This window comes from Trachurus japonicus, chromosome 9 (genome assembly GCF_045865225.1).
Source record: "Trachurus japonicus isolate A0001 chromosome 9, Traja_1.0".
NCBI classification, from domain to species: domain Eukaryota; kingdom Metazoa; phylum Chordata; class Actinopteri; order Carangiformes; family Carangidae; genus Trachurus; species Trachurus japonicus.
Genome location: NC_140915.1, coordinates 32,962,242 through 32,979,041, shown reverse-complemented (window position 1 = coordinate 32,979,041; position 16,800 = coordinate 32,962,242). Strand labels below are relative to the sequence as shown.

Sequence of the window (16,800 nt, the reverse complement as noted above, 5' to 3'; positions counted from 1 at the left end):
CTGAACTTAACAGTCAACAACAAGAAAGAAAGAGAAAAAAGGAAAAGGGAAAAACGCCTAACCGCTGAACAAAACGCTCTGATGAACAGGCAGTCCCGACTGAGACAAAGGAGCAATTCGAGGACACAAGAGAGGGTTACAGCGGCATACAGTAACAACACTCCAGACACAGACACAGCTCGTCGCAACTCTTGTGACACTGTGAGTGGCTGGCTTATCAGTCAGCTCCTCTGTCTGCACCAGAAATGCTGGCAGCCATCGTTGGCCTTTAATTCCACCCAGGCACCAGTCTAATTAAGGGCCATTAGACAGAGTACAATCACCTACATCCTGACCATTTACAATTACACAAAGTTTAAAAAAAAAAGCCAATAACATGTGTATTCATAAAATAGAGAAAGAATTGTAAAAGAAAGTAGCATTGGAAGCATTGAGCGCAAAAACGTCTACAACTATGTGCATTGAGTTTTTAGAGCTACAGCCAATATGTAAACCTCAGTGTGTCACACCAAATATTAATAGATAGACAGAAGAGATGGCAAAGGGGGTCAGTGATTAAGGCACACGTCAAATAAATGCACCACTCCTGGGATTCTTGTTCTAAATCCAACTTCTCTCTTCCACAGGTATTATTTGATCATCTCAACTGTAAACTGCCTAACAGAAGAAAAAGCTAAAGACTTGGATTTAAATGGATGGTTAAAAAAAACAAACACCTTTGGGTCAAAGTGCAGCGTGCAGCTCATACAGCAAAGATGAGAACAGCCGGCTCATATGTTTGTCATGCTGTTGGTGAAAAGCTGAGCACAGTCTGTGGACATACTGGGCTTCAACATTGGTATCCCTCTGAGCAAAGATATTCTCATCCCGGAGAGAGTGTCGAAGCAAATTGATGCCAGATGACAGAAAAAAAACAAAGTTTGTATTTTCCATTACTACTGTATGTCTTGGGCTGAGACTTTTATGCGAGGGAGTCAACATATGAACCACACAGGTCGGGTGGGTCTGTGTGAGACGGTGCTTTGACTAAAATTAGGGTGACCAAATGTCCACTTTTGACCGGATATGTCCAATTTTCATGTCCTGTCCGGGGCATCGGGGCATCCAGGGGGTTGTTTTTCTCAGGACCGCTAAGCCTGAACCTAAATTAATGGCGCTTTGCACAGCCTACTACGGTATTTTGTTGTGTTGTTGTGTGAACAAACGTCACGGCAGCATCATTACAAACTGTTGAAGTGTGGCCCAATAGCTCACTTGGTAGATTGCGCACAACAAAGTCGAGTTTTAACTTCAGTGACACAGGCTCGAGACTTTTTTGGTTTATAGTTTTTGGGTTGATTTTCCAATACAATAGTGTTTCTATCATTATTTAATTTTTCTACTATTAATAAACCCTGAATTTGTGTCTCTGGTAATAGGGAGATAATTTGTTGTATAGCTGAATTTCTATCCATAGTACAGACGAGGCATACTTATTCATATACTGTATATGAGGCATGTTTTTTGTACATTTCAAGTATCGTTTAAAGGAGAATTCCGGCCATTTGTGACCTCTAAATCGTTTTCCTGATGGTCACCCAGTGTTGGGGGGAGCAAAAAATGTGACTAAAATTGATACAGGCAAACCGGAGTTCCACCATGGCTACCTAGTGCTCGGGATAGCTACACGGTAACCTATGGGGGCAATTTTTTCTTTTATTTGTGTTTTTTTCTCCCCCCCAAACACTGGGTGACCATCAGGAAAACGATTTAGGAGTCAAAAATGGCCAGAATTCTCCTTTAAGTAAGAGCTGACTGCCCTCTTATTTTGGACATCAAAATATGGTCACCCTACTAAAATCTAAACATCAAAATGCTAAAATGCTATTAATACTAATACGCTTATGTGTAGAAGGTGAAATAACTATGTTTATCAGGTTAGCAATGGCACCTTAGCATACCGGTACTATGGGGATTGGTGGGAATGTGGAAGTGGATCTGATCACCAAATGTATCGCGATGATACACACAGAGTGTAACATGAATGTTCTCACAACAATTCATCCATTGGTTGTTGGATAAACCAAAGTCTTTAGGGTTCATCCTCTGGGGACCAAGAGGGCCAAAATCCATGGCAACTGAACAATTAGCCACAGTAGGCCTACTGGTACGAATAAAACTGCCACAAAAATAATCAGCAGTCTGGGTTACAGTTATAAAAAGATTATTTTATTGTGTTTCGGGATGAACTGCCCCTTTAAACTGCTCTTTTACTTGACCGTGCAGCTTGGGGACTTCAATGACAGGCATTGTAATTAGCCACCATATAATGGGAATGACCTTATTAAGCTGCTGCTGGGTCAGAGGCAGATTTAGGTTACCAAAACACATGTGCTACCAATTATTCTCTTATATCAGGTATCATCTCGTACTTTTTTTTTTTCTTTAACTCAATGGAGCCATGAGTGCACACTGCACAGACACACACAGGCACAGAAAGTCAGATCTTTCTTTAGGAGAGTGGGTATCAATATTTATGCACTGGCTGAGTCCATAAATACCAGTGGCCAGTTCAAAAATCAATGCACGCCTGCTACATATTTTAATCTCCCTATGAAGGTCACATTACTCCAACAACGCCTGAGAGGGAGAAGCACACATACACACACACTCAAATCAGCCAGCAGCTTTCACATTCATGCCACCCTGACCCTGCCCCAGTTCAACTAATGTCACTGAATCACACACTGCATTAAAGAACGTAAAAACAGAGAGAGCTCGTCAGCCATAAATGGATTATAAAAGCCATCACATGGCAGATGCTGTAGCTGCGTCTGAAAAGGTTGTGTTCTCAGGGTTTAGCCTTGTGCTGCTCATGTACATTATAGATGAGGCAGCGGAGAAGGGGAGTGTTCAGTGGAGCACTATCAGTTACCAGAAGGCCAATCTAAATCTCCCCCATCATGACCAACCTCCATTTCAGAGCCACAGGGGTGGAACACAGCAACCAGCTCAGCCCTCCCTGCAGGCGGCTGTTAAAGGGATAGTTCACCCAAAATTCAAATTTCACTCATCATCTACTCACCCTCATGTCGACTAAGAGCTGTGAGTCCTCCGTGCCTTCTCTGAGTTACGGGGGGGGGGGGGTCCGCGCAGCAGTATTTGTCCATATAATGGTTGTCAATGGATACCAACTTTCTTCGTCCAAAAAGACACACCAAAAAACATCCAAATACCTCCATGCTACTCGTCTGTAATGTCCCTCTTGTACTGAAGCCCCGACATGAGAAATTGTTCCGCCGGTCAGTGCAAATCACAAGAGATTTGCACTGACACAGGAAGAGCAGTGAACTGAGACACTGGGAGCTTCCGTTACAAACAAGCTTAAAGCAGAAGTAAGCGATCCGGTCATTCTGGCTAACTTCGTTAGTTAGCAGCCCCCGCCCTCGTCATGGATCTATTGGCCCTCGTCCCTACGTCACCACATTCACGCGCATCCCTTGGCTGCACACACAGCCCTTCATGCCGTTCTCTCTCCTCATTGGATAAAGCTTGTAGGATACAAGGAAGTATACAAGACGTTTTCTCCTCAGCTTACAGCAGAGCAGAGTGACTGACAGACCCGTGTTTCAGACCAAACACTCTATGTAAGTGATTGCCGCCCTTAGAGATAGGGTGAGGAGCTCTGTCACCCGGGAGGAGCTCGGAGTAGAGCCGCTGCTCCTCCACATCGAGAGGAGCCAGCTGAGGTGGCTCGGGCACCTGTATAGGATGCCCCCTGGACACCTCCCTCGTGAGGTGTTCCGGGCATGTCCCACCGGGAGGAGGCCCCGAGGAAGACCCAGGACACGCTGGAGTGACTACGTCACTCGGCTGGCCTGGGAACGCCTTGGGGTCCCCCCGGAAGAGCTGGAGGAAGTGTCAGGGGAGAGGGAAGTCTGGGGTTCCCTGCTCCGACTGCTGCCCCCGCGACCCGGACTCGGATAATGCGGCGGACAATGGATGGATGCTGCGCAGACCCCCTCGTAACTCAGAGAAGGAACGGAGGACTCTGAAAATTCTCACAGCTCTTAGTTGACATGAGGGTGAGTAGATAATAGGGGTGCAACGGTACAGGTAGCCCACGGTACGATATGTACCTCGATTTTTGGCCACGGTTCTCGGTACGGTCTCGGTATGTGTTTTGTGCAGAGAACTTTTTTTTTCTCCCAAAATAATGTTTATAATTTATAATATTTCTAATACAGCCCTCTCTCTCTATCTCTCTCACTCTCACTCTCACTCACACACACACACACACACACACACCTGAACTGTCTGTGAACAGCCCCTAGCTCCTCCCTCTGCACACTCCTTTAGTCTTTCAGTAGGTGAACACTCTGAAGCCACTTTCAAACAGAGATCGCGCTATATTGCCGTCACTATGCTGCAGCCACAGTCTCTCAAAAGAAGGAGTTAGTCTATTGTGTTTTTTTAAACAGCCTTTCACCACCTCTCATCTCTGTCAGTCAACTCCTGGTCGACCTCGGTCTCTCTATCGCGCGCGGACACGCGGGCACGCGGACACGCGACCACACACATGCGGTGTGCATGGACAGAGTTGTGCTGGAACTCTAATAAAAGCTAAATGTGCTAAATCGCGCTAATAACTAATTAATTTCCCCCGCGATTGCGATCAGCGACCGCTCATGCCGCCGCCTGTTTGTTTTCTTTTTTTTTTTTTCCCCTCTTCTGTGTGTGAGGCTGAGCTGCTGCACTTTCAGTTGCAGGGGGGGAGTCACTGTGAGTGTGTGGAGGCTCAACAGTGATTGGACATCGACTCGCGGGGGCGGGCTTTCGCCTTAAACGGCCAGGCACACACATACACGGCACAGCTGCCTGTAAAGCAGCAAGAGCTGATGGACGCTGAATCTGAAATACCGTGGTCCAAGAGCGTATTGCACCGTGAAGGCCGTATCGAACGGTTCGGTATTTTACCGAGAACCGTTGCATCCCTAGTAGATAATGAGTGAAATTTGAATTTTGGGTGAACTATCCCTTTAACTTGTAGGCACAACTCTCAGGCCTCCACAGAGCTGGAGTCAAGTTTTTAAAAAAAAAACAATAATAATAAACTGAGTGTGTTCTCATTTCTAAAACTGAGGGACTGCCAAAGTGATTCCTGCCACCACATGAATTTGTCACTTCGCTAACAGGGCTTATGAAAGTTAGATGAACATTTTACGATCTTGTTAAAACCGGTTACATTATTAAAAGGGCACATTCATCCTGTGAGGCGAGAAAGAGAGCCTGTAGCAGATTGAAATTTTAATAAGCTCAATACAGTGGCTAGAGATTAAGAAACTTGGCAGAGATTTAGCTTTGAAATCCTGAATATGGGCATGAGATGATTTAGCCTCATTGTATCATGCATGCACTCAAGCGGGTCAAAAGACAGGGGATTCTGCAAACCTGTGATAAACCCATTAACCAGCTTAACTTCAAACACTTCCCCCAGCATTTTAATCTGTGATATGAAGCAATGTTTCTGCTGCTATTTCTAATGCAGTCCCTTTCAGCTCGGCATAATGTGATAAAATCAGGGCAACATATATCTTTATTTTACAGGTTTTATTTACCGTTACTGTACCGCCGTGTTGTTATCTCGAATCTGTTGATTTTATTCCCCACAGGATACCAAACCTCTGCTGGATGAATACAAAGAGAGAGGAGCGCTGCTGAAGCCCACGGCTATCATGACAGGCCAGGCTGTAGATGAAGGTGGCTGGTGTCAGCCGGCTCGGAAACACCTGACCCTGGAGGAGACTGGGAAGGACTCTCTCCCTCTCCCTCCTATCTCTGACACAGCTGTGATAAACGCTATCGCGCCATCATAAGTGTACTCTTATCTGGCGAGGTAAAGGCCCCCGAACACTGACGACACACAGTGCTGCTGCGTATGTTTGTTTGTGTGCACGTGTTTGCCGGCGTGGTTGTGTGCGCTGGCAGCAGACACGCTGTGTGTTAAATCAAGCCATAGATGCCGCCAGCTCCTCGCAGACCTGTTACAGCAGAGAGGCGATGGGCCGCGTTCCAACAGCAACACAGCCTTACAGTTTACATTCTAGTCAGGAAATAAGACCACACTGTTTTTGTTTACCGTTTATGAATGGTTGGAAATACTGAGCATTCACTGTTCACGGCCAGTTTACTTTGAAATATCGTTGTAAGTTGAACTGGGCATTTCTTTACAGCAGTAGGATACACATCCATCAGTTTTTGTCAGAAAATATTAATAATCATGTCTGTATTCCAATTATTCTTTCAATTCATGTGTGTATTCAGATTACTCTTTCATTGGATAAGACTTCCACCAAAAGTGAAAAAGTGTTTGTGGTCATTTATATTTTGACAGCGAAATGTAAAAAAAAGTCATAAAATGTATTAAATACATAAAATACACTACATTAATCATTATGTAAATAACAAATCTAATCAAAATTTCAATAAAATGATCATTCTGAAAGTCTAAACTTGAGTACAAATAAAAGCTAATGAAAGCAGAGGTAAGTGGAATGTTTGTGTTAATATAAGTCTTAAATAGTTATATCTTCCGACAGCAATCACTTATATAGAGTGTTTGGTCTGAAACACGGGTCTGTCAGTCACTCTGCTCTGCTGTAAGCCGAGGAGAAAACTTTCCTTGTATCCTACAACCTTTATCCAATGGGGAGAGAGAACGGCATAAAGGGGCGGTCCTCTCTGTGTGTGCAGCCAAGGGATGTGCGTGAATGTGGTGACGTAGGGACGAGGACAGGGACTGCTAACTCCGTCTGCTGACAAGAAGTTAGCCAAAACCACCGGATCGCTTACTTCTGCTTTAAGTGTTAAGAGCAGGTTGAAAAGTGGAAATTTTAGGAAAGTTAAAGATGTTCCAAATTTAACCATAATACATAACAATTACTGTTGATTTGACTTTTACATGATAAACAACTGTCTTCACTACTGAAAGGAAAAACAGGTCACAGAAACTCACTCTCCACTCAGTTGCTCAACATGAACATGACTTGGAAATAAAGTTTGTTTGAAGCCTTTTGGAGGTGATCCCTGAGGTCAGCTCATCACTTTTATGTCTACTGTCAATTCTGCAAGGTGCAGGGCCTCAACACTGGATCAAAACACCTGTGGAACATCAGTCAGGCTTTACCCTGCACTGCCGGAGAAATCTGGTGATGACTGATAAAATGATACAGAGGATGCACCTGGGTGTCTGAATCATCTTGAACTTTAAACCGTCTAGAGCTCAGTGTTATCAGCCTATGGCCTGTGCATTTTGGCACATCTGCACTTTGCAGCATATGATAGCTGGTAAATAAATAATCACTAGATCCACCGAGAATAGATTTACTAGAAACGTGGCAAAGCTGAATGACACATACTCCAGTCTTATTGTAGATTCTCACACACGCTGAGCAATGTCAGGCATCTAAACTATTTCCTCATTAGCTGTATTTACCGTCACAGTGGGGAGACTGGAGGCTGGCGCTGCAGCATAAACAAACACATTTGCATGGAGGAGAGACCTGGATGACCTGTGTGCGTCAGTAAGACAATGACTGATAACTTGTCAGTCCATTGGAGAAGCAGAGAGGGCTGCTGAGTGAATGGTGTGTAGCGAAAGCAATGTGCGGTCCTGGGTCAGCCAGCAGCATCTGAGCGTTAATAAGGGGGGTAATTGAATTAGAGGATCAGTGGAGGCCTGTAGTGTGGGCGCCACACAGCTCTAATTTCATTACAAGTGATGTAAACATGAGGTTTGGCCCCCAGCACAGGGGCCTCCCACATCAATACATGCACAAGCACACATAAAAAATAGGACGCTCGCTAATGGGAATAAATTACAAAAGCACAAATGTGCACATTTCCAAACATCTTGTCCAACCAAGGAAATTTCACCCAGTGCTGTTAGTAAGGGAACAAGAACAGAGTAACAAAGGCTGAAACATCCCAGCATAATGGGGCAAAAGAAAAAGCAGAAACACAGTGTTTGGCCAGCGTCAGCAGTTGATGGTGAAGTGTCATTAAATCTTAAGACACTCGGCGGCTCAGGAGGAAAAGATCGATTCAGCCGTTTCTCTGTGATGTTTATGTTTTCTGAATATGAATGAAATTAAATAGGTGACAACTCCGGTAGTGATGGTGGTGTAGATGAGACACCATAGAATATTTTTAGCTCTGACTGTATATGGATTCACAATCTACAATTTCCATACTGCAAAGTGACTAGGATTTTTTTTATTTTTTTTTTGCAATGCAATGTGATGCATATTTATGAAGAGCACTCTAATGTGCGTTGGCCTGGTGATTCACTTGACCATCAAATTGAGTGTAGCCTGGTTAAACCCGTAGGCCTGACTGTAGGCCTGCTCCCAGTCATGAATAGTTATGAGGGCAGGAGTTAACCAAGGGGAAACTGTTCACAGCCTCTAATAAGACTGGCCCATACTGCCTCCTCAGTGAGACACTCCCACAGACCGATGAGTAATGGATCACAGCCCTAGCTTAGCAATGTGCAGGTGGCTCAGTCAGAATGAAGAGTGACCGACGTAGAGACAGAAGTGATATTTTGCAGAGACAGATGGAGAACTGCGTCGCCTGACTCTTTTCTAAAACACCACACATCAGAAAACATGACACCGCGCTGGGCATTAAATCAGCAAATCTCCGTTTTTTAAAAACAACCATTCACGCAACTCGTATCTATCAAATGCTCTGTGGTGAAAAATGCTAAATGCTCACTTCTACCAGTCTTTGAAGGATGTGCCTATTTCTTTCTTTTCTCAGCCTGCAGTGAAAGTTTACCCCTGCAGCAGAGCTGGAGGGAAACATGAACGAGCACAGACCTATCAAGTGAATAAACATCTTGCGTTGTCGCTGTCAAAACAGTCAAGACAATTTAAAGGAGGTGTAACTCCTGAAAAAAATAAGAAATAACACATTCTTTCTGTTGCAAATGAGAAGGTGAAATCGCTAGAGATAAAATTCACTATGCTGAATGAACAGTCTTGTACTTACAGAGGCTAATGCTGGCTAATGTTGGCAAACTCCAGATGGATTTGGTTGTATTGACGTTGTTGAGTCGTTTTGCTCACACAATAATTCTTCTCTGTGTGCTACTCAGATCATTTACCATTATTAGATGAGTGTCCCTTTTAGCCACACTGGGCTCAGTCCAGCTGCAGCTACATAGTATCAACAGTGAAGCTGGGCTGTGATGATGTTTTGTTGTCTCAGCTGCTACATTCTTATTCACATCTGGAAGAAACTTGTGCACCTCTGGCTGTCTGCAAAGCACTGTACACTCCGCTATAGCCAACTGAATTTCTATTTGGTTGGTTTGGATGCACTGGCAACAATCGATAACACATCGAACAGCCTCAGCCGTCGCTTTTTCTAAAATTAAAGGTATAGGTGAGTTCTTTTTCTGGAGCATTTTTTACTGTATTGCTTAAAATCCTCCTGACACCCCGATTGCAACCAATTAATTAAATGATTTTTCACAAAAATGAAACATGTCAGTCACCTGTGGAACAGACAAGCCTGTAAAAACACCATCCAATCATTTTGAACGCCACGAGCGAATTCATTGGATCCTGGTGCACTAATCGCACGCGTGCTCAGAGTCTTCAACGATACGGAAAAAGATGACGCCGGAGCCAGAGATCATGCTAGCTCGCTCAATTCAGTGAGACAGTCACAGCAATGTTTTGGCAGAAAAGAACAAGCATTGCATGTCCCCGTGTTCTGGAGGCGTGGCTTCAAAGAGAAGTCTGAAGTAAGGGGCTTGGACTTTTGAATTGTGTGTTTTCAAATGTATCCTGCATGAATCACTTTTCCAGGATCTCCTCCTCTATCTTTAAAGCCCCAGTATGTAACTTTTTATGAGAAAAAATCAAATATTGCTTTCATAAATACAGTTCGTATTTCACTGAAGTCGAATCACAGCCGCATACAAATGAAAGCTTTCTCGTACCTTAGAATGAGTTGTTACAAGTCGTTACAAATACATAAGTGGGCGACGCACCGAACCGAGGCGGCCATGTTGCATCGCCATTTTTTACGTTGAGTGGCAGCGTGACCGTAGGTAACCACGGAAACTCAGCGGAGCTGTCGGCTCGGCCTGTTAAAACTGTCACCACTGTGTAGTGTGAGGAAGGACGGAGGCACTGATGTTGCATTCAGGTGCAGTCAGGCAGACGGCCGTCGGCAAACCAACCGGATGTCATTTTACTCGAGGAGAGAAAGACGGTAAAACGTGGGTCAGGTAAACAATACGACATCACCATGACAACATATTGTCACGCCTGTATTGTTTTGCCTCGTGCTGGCGGACCACTTGTTTACATAGACGCTTGTTTATCCTGTTACATGCAGCGTCTGTTGTCTGTCTGACGTCTGCCCGATTTCACGTGAATGCAACATCAGGAATACGTTTCGATATGGGGGGGGAATTCCTACATATTGTACCTTTAAGCTTGCCTTGAACAAATTGAAATTAAAACTGCACATGCATCACTGAAGCTCCACTCCTGAGACAATACCAATGGGCTGCATCACTAGCACATGAATATTTGCAGAATTGTAGGTAGTCAGATGGGGATGTACACTTGACGTCGTCACGGGTCACTACAGCATGTCGTAGGTCAAGCTGATATTGACATTTTAGACCGCCCTCTGCTGGATCACACCCCTGTCTACGTCCAACAGTCTACTGAGCTTATAGGCTGCAAATTTTTTATTCATTCAGGTCATTACAGTTCAAATATTTACTTTTTCTCCCTCATTCCAATGAATGTTTGAATAAAAAGTGGCAGCCCTATAGCAGATTAATGCTAAGGGCTGTGAGGTACTGTATGTTCTATCTAAATGTGACTGAAACATAGGACAAGGCATTAATTATATTCCTAGGACTGCATTTTCCACAAGTGCAAATGCATAATTTATAGACAGGAAAGAGCCAAGGAACTGCTTCTTTCTTCTGCCTCCTTCCTTGATCTCCAAAACTCCTGCAGTCGTAAACTAAAAAATTACTAAATAGAGGAAAACGTTATGTAAATGCCAACTCCTGCAGAATAACAACAATAACTCAGTATCTGTGAAATTCCCTCTTCAGCACAAATCTGAATGCCTAAAAGAGGACAAGTGACAGAGGCACAAAAAAATGGGTACAAAATCTCTAGGACAAAGTTTAAAAAAAAAAAAAAGCTCCACTTTTATCAAGATTGCTCACAGGAAAACACACACACGCTGCGAGAGACATAACAGCTACAGACAGCTGTGTACACAAGGAGGATACCTTTACCAGGGTGCGGTTTGTTGATTGCATCTCCATCATAAGATAACAGAGCTGCAGGCTAATGGAGCTTGCTGAAGACATGCCTCACGCTCTGTCAGTTTTTCATTACCACTTCACTCACATCTTTCGTAGGACCATGCAGTATTGGTAATTACTGATGCTATGTCTGTCTTTCAGGATCCATAATCAGCTGTTTTTCCACCTGAGGGAGCTAACAACGCCACCGCCAACCCACCCACCCCCCTCACCAACAGCCCTGTTCCTCCCAGTCCATTTCTCTGTTGACTGAGCAATGCAAAACACCCACTTAATGACATGATAGGATGCATGTTGACTTCAAAAACACAAATTTCGCAGGAGGCACCGCAGGTACGAGGAAGAGCGTGCATGGGCTCAAAAATATTATCATTACTAGTCATCGGAAGAAATGGTATACCAAGCCTGGAAGAAGACAACAACTGTTAGGTAGAGGAATAAAATCCATGTTTCACATTAAAGCATTCAGTTCAAATGCAAATGGACAATTAAATGTTGTTCACACAGGATTTCTGTGAAACCTTTCAGGAATCTGGCAGATTAACAAATGTATTTCCAATAGGGATGTCACAATTACTTGTTTTCACAATTAATCATGGTATTAAACGCCACAATTAATTGATCGTAAAGATTCCTAAATACCGTCACTTTCCGAAAAAGATTATGTTGGAACCATATCAGCAGATGTGCGCCAAAGTAAAGGTAAATGCACAGATACTGGTCCATTTATCTTAAGTAACACTGAATTGGTTAAATGGTAGCGTGTCATTTGTATTATAATAAACTTAAACATTTGGTATAGATGACAATTAAAGACTTAGATATTTCAAACACTTTCCCTGGGGGATTAATAACTGGTCCTTTATTAAAGTCCCCCTCCCGCGACCCTTTTTGGTCATTTTAAAACCAGCTCATTAGCAATGCACATTAGCAATGCACCTCTGGAGAGTGGGCGGAGACTGCGCTGCTCTGCACCCGCCCAGCCACCTCCTCGCACCCCACCCCCCGCTCGCTGACAGCTGGACATTGTACAATTACAGATTCAGCACGTTTAGCGTAAAACTCCACACTGGAATTCGATCCCAGACTGGAACATAGTCCTTGCTCACGGTGCAAGCTGCTCTACCAGGTGAGCTATACCTGTTATACCTTGACAGCTACACCGAGCTGCCAAGCCTTTCACCTCTGAGCCAGATGCAGAGCGGGGCGGGAGCTTGTAGCGCTAGTGCCCTCCCCTGAGGTTGTGACACGTCAGCTCCAGTCTCCCTGAAACTGCCAGTTTGCGTCTGCCATTGGTTCACAGCAATTTGAAGGCAGAAAAACTCAGAAATGCAATTTTGCACTTCCTTTTCTGCTGATATGTGCTCTAACACAAGAAAAATGCCACAGGAACATGTGAAAAGCACGAAAAACACGATTTTCATGGGAGGGGGTCTTTAAGAGATCAGTAATGTAATTATATTTTGAATATATTTGATTTTACACATTCATAGTGTTGTGAAATTTATTGATGCATAATAATTGTGATAATCGTAATACCGTGATTATTTCTCTGACTATAATCGTACCAAGAAAATCTATAATCGTGACATCCCTAATTTCCAATCTTTTTTTCTTTTTTAGAAATGTTATTATTCACATTTAGTTATTTTGAAAATGCTGCTGCACATTACTGAAATGGCAGGCGAGCCCTTAAGAAATGTTGACAAGCTAATTATCAAGTAGCCCTGTCACAAGCAGGCACAGAGTTTAAAAATAGAGTTCACACCACCCTCATTATGCAAAAAATTACAGTCAGCATGCTGCTAACCTCGCACCCCTATAGACTACAGCTGGCAGACGTTAACACAGAGAGGAGGCGCTCTCAGTGTGAGACAAGGAGGTTTGAGGGTTGTGAAAATTGTATTGAAAATCATGTGTTTCTGTATCTTTGTGCTATTGTTTTGGTCCAAACTGGAGCCAGGGAACATGGGAAGAGAAATCTGATACAGACAACATCTTTGTGAGCGTCTTGCGTTGCTGTTACTGCCAAAAGAATTCCTTCATACCAGTAGGAAACTATCAGTTACATTCACTGTTCTTCAACACATGCAAGCTGCTAATAACAAAGCTTCAGTTTATGGCTCAGGCAAAAGATGTCACCCGTAACATCACCCTCTGCGTAAACAACAGTCTGGTAAGTGCTGAGGAGACACCACCCCCCCCACACTCACACAGACACACACACAAACACACGACTCACCCCCTTTGTGCAAGCAACACACTGAGGTCTAATCGATGCAGCTCATTCATATTGAACCACAGACGTCAGGGGAAGCCGGGGGAATTACAAGCAGCCTCCGCTGTGAGATCGCAGCCTGGAGGAAGCCTGAGGAAGACAGAGCCAGCTCCACTCTGGAAACCTATTGTTTACTCTCTTTAACATTTTCAACAGCACGGCTACTGGGTCTCCCCACACCACAGGAAACAATGCTGAACAGGTACAACAGCATTTAGACAACATTGTTAAGACAATGTTTGTCAATGTTGTAGGGATATTATAACATTATTCTATGAGAAAATGAGTCATGTGACGGTGTGATCCAGTAGAGAGGTTTCTCTCAGTGCTCTGTAGCAGCAGCACCACTCTGTCTGTCTCTGACACCAGTATAGACCTACATCTAATCATTGTTATCACTGTTAACCCAAATGACTGATTTCATGACAGTTACATTTACACAAGCATATCCCCATGTAAAACTGAAAAACAAAAGTTATTCAACTTTAGAGGACATCTTTAGGGTCCCTGTTGTGAATTGATCCTTCCTTGATGAGTAGCCAGCTCCAACAATTTGCCAAGCATTGATTTTACTGTATACTGTATATAATTCTTAAAAACCATTAGTTCTTGGGAAAGTCATCCATAGAATCTCCTATGTAAAACTTATACTAAGGCTAAAACATTAGTTGGCTAGTATCATAGACCATAAATACATTTTATATGACATTTCGAGCCAATGATTCAAGAGAAAAATATAACTGTGTTAATGTTTCATATTAAAAGTAGACAACGTTGGCCAAAGGAGCAGCCTGCCAACAACTTCCCAACAGTTTGGTCTCCTCTGAAGTGGATGCACCAGCCTGCATTAAGAGTCATTGTCTCCTGATATGGGTAGTGGTCATGAAATACTGAGAAAACTTTGACCCCAATTAATCCCAATGATGATTCCGAATGAACACGAGCAGAAGCAAACACAGCTCATTTCGAGATTAAACCAACAACTGGAGGGAAAAATAACTCATGGTTCACAAGTTCACAATCCAAAGCGGGGAGAAGAACATGAAAGCCAGACGACTGCTGACAGCAAATGCCTCCACAGCAGTCTTCAACTGCCCCTAATGGCCCATGCCCAGTCCACCATCAACAAGCCTTTATCTCCCTTTCACAGAGGACTCACCAGTAACTTCTGCTTTAGCCTTTGGTAGCTCAGGGTCTCTGCGTTGAGTCTCAGGGCTCCTCTGTTGTCCTCTAGAAGGTGAAAGCTGTCCAAACGTTGCACACTCGGGAGGAGGTGGGGCAAAACGTCATGTCTTAGCTGTGGGGTGAAGGACACAAAAGCTCCAGTCATTTTAAAGCATTTCATTCAAAGTAACAATAACAATAAAACTCATGAGTTATCACAATAGTAATGGCAGTTTTCCAATTCCAATGATTATGTAGTTTTGGTTGTAACATTCTGCAGATAACCCTTCACTCACTGGTGATGAAATCTGCTGGCACTGGATCTTAAAGTGTAGGTGAGTGGCTGCTCAGAGCCAGCAGGTGGTCCGAGTTGAAAAACAGCTAACAGCCACTCTCACGCAGTGTAAACAGACTGTGCTCTCCCTCCATTGATCTTCACTGACAATAGAAGGAATAAAGCATCTACTGAACTACCTGCCCACCTGCTGCTTTGTGCACACTAGAACACCCCCCACCGCTAAGCTTTGATTACACGGAAAATAAAGGCACTCCTATGAATTTAAGTTGTGGGGGGAAAAAATCACAATGGGGTATGTATATTGTATAAGCTGTGAAATCAAATAAAGCATTGATAGGTTGTGTTTGATCATCTGTGAAAGTCATAAGACACCCAGTGATGTCTTGATGTCTTACAGTAAAAGGGCTAACTTGATTGCATTGTCCCGGTCACCCAGATGTTTCCCAAAGCTCTCTTTACTCACAGTCAAAAATCTGCAACCAACCCAGCAGCATGTTGACCTAGTGTATCCATGAAAAATAACACTTAGGCACTCATTCAACCAGATCCTTACAAACCCACACAGGTATAAGATGCCAACGAGGTAAAATAACATCCTCTCTCCATGTTCAACCACTTAGCCAGCAACGCTGATAGCACTACCTAAACTGCTTGTTATTGCCAAGCTAGTGGAGCTGGCTGGAAATAATAATGCCCCCTATTAAATTATTCATGGCTCCAGTCAGGTGGAACCAGATGCTACCTTTGTGTCATAGAGGGAGGACTGTAACTCGACTCAAGCACTGAGGGCCATCGCTGTGTGGAGGTAAAGACTTCATGGAACAAGTGTGGAGGCTGCTGGGCTACAAACAAAACACAGGATGTCATGACACTGGCTTGCCTGTTTCCATGTGACATTTTCCTGCCAGTGTTCAGACAGAGGATGATGGTTCAGTAGGTTGGTCCATATGGGGGTGAAGGCCTGAGGTGCGGCCACCAGTTCGCCCACCCCGTGTTGGTGTCGCTTTGTACCCCGCCATGACATTTATGGCCATGGCCAGAAGATGACCTTTTTTGTCCATGCCATGCTTTAGTGCTGAATACTAATGCTATAGTGCTGTGTGCCCGCCATTCATGGGAACAAGCAAGTGCTATTTTTAGCCACATGTCCCCAGCTGCACATCTCCAACCCGGGGCCAATGGGCAATTAGTGTTTGTTTCTCATGGCAGGAGGCAGTGCCGTAACCTCCCTAACGAAAACAGACATCTGGACAAAGGCTGTCCATGTCCTGCCCCGTACCCCCGCTGGAAGGCACCATTCCTAAAGCCATGTGGTCCCCCATCCACCTCAACCTTCCTAGGTGCTCACAGACTCCTCTCTCTAACATCTGATGTCAACAAGGTGACGCAATCCGCCTCCTAAGCTCCAGCGATCATCCATGTTGTTGGTGGAGAAATTCAAATCTCAGGAACAGTCACTCCGTCAAGTCCAAACACCTACTTCTTTATCCAGCGGAGCATTCACAGAGATTGTTGTCAAAGTTTAGAGCACGGCGAGTATCCGAACTGACAAAGAAGCAACACTTAGCTTGCCTCCTCTACCATGCACGTAGCATCTGAGTGATGGGCCTGTCAGAACAATATGAGCTCATTATTCGTGATAATTGTCAGGGCAGAGACTCAGTTTTATGTTTTCATCCATATTAAAACAAATACTCATGCAGGCATTTC

The 16,800-nt window shown here is 43.9% G+C and overlaps 1 protein-coding gene across 10 annotated transcripts in view; it reads right to left on the bottom strand.

The window, feature by feature from the left end:
- The window catches only part of rimbp2b (RIMS binding protein 2b), a 95,276-nt gene that overhangs the window by 63,900 nt on the left and 14,576 nt on the right, over positions 1-16,800 (bottom strand). For all 10 annotated transcript variants that reach the window (XM_085787524.1, XM_085787520.1, XM_085787517.1 and 7 more), the window contains one exon: positions 14,788-14,925. In XM_085787524.1, the coding sequence (XP_085643650.1) occupies positions 14,788-14,925 (138 nt within the window). The remainder of the gene's footprint in view (positions 1-14,787; positions 14,926-16,800) is intronic.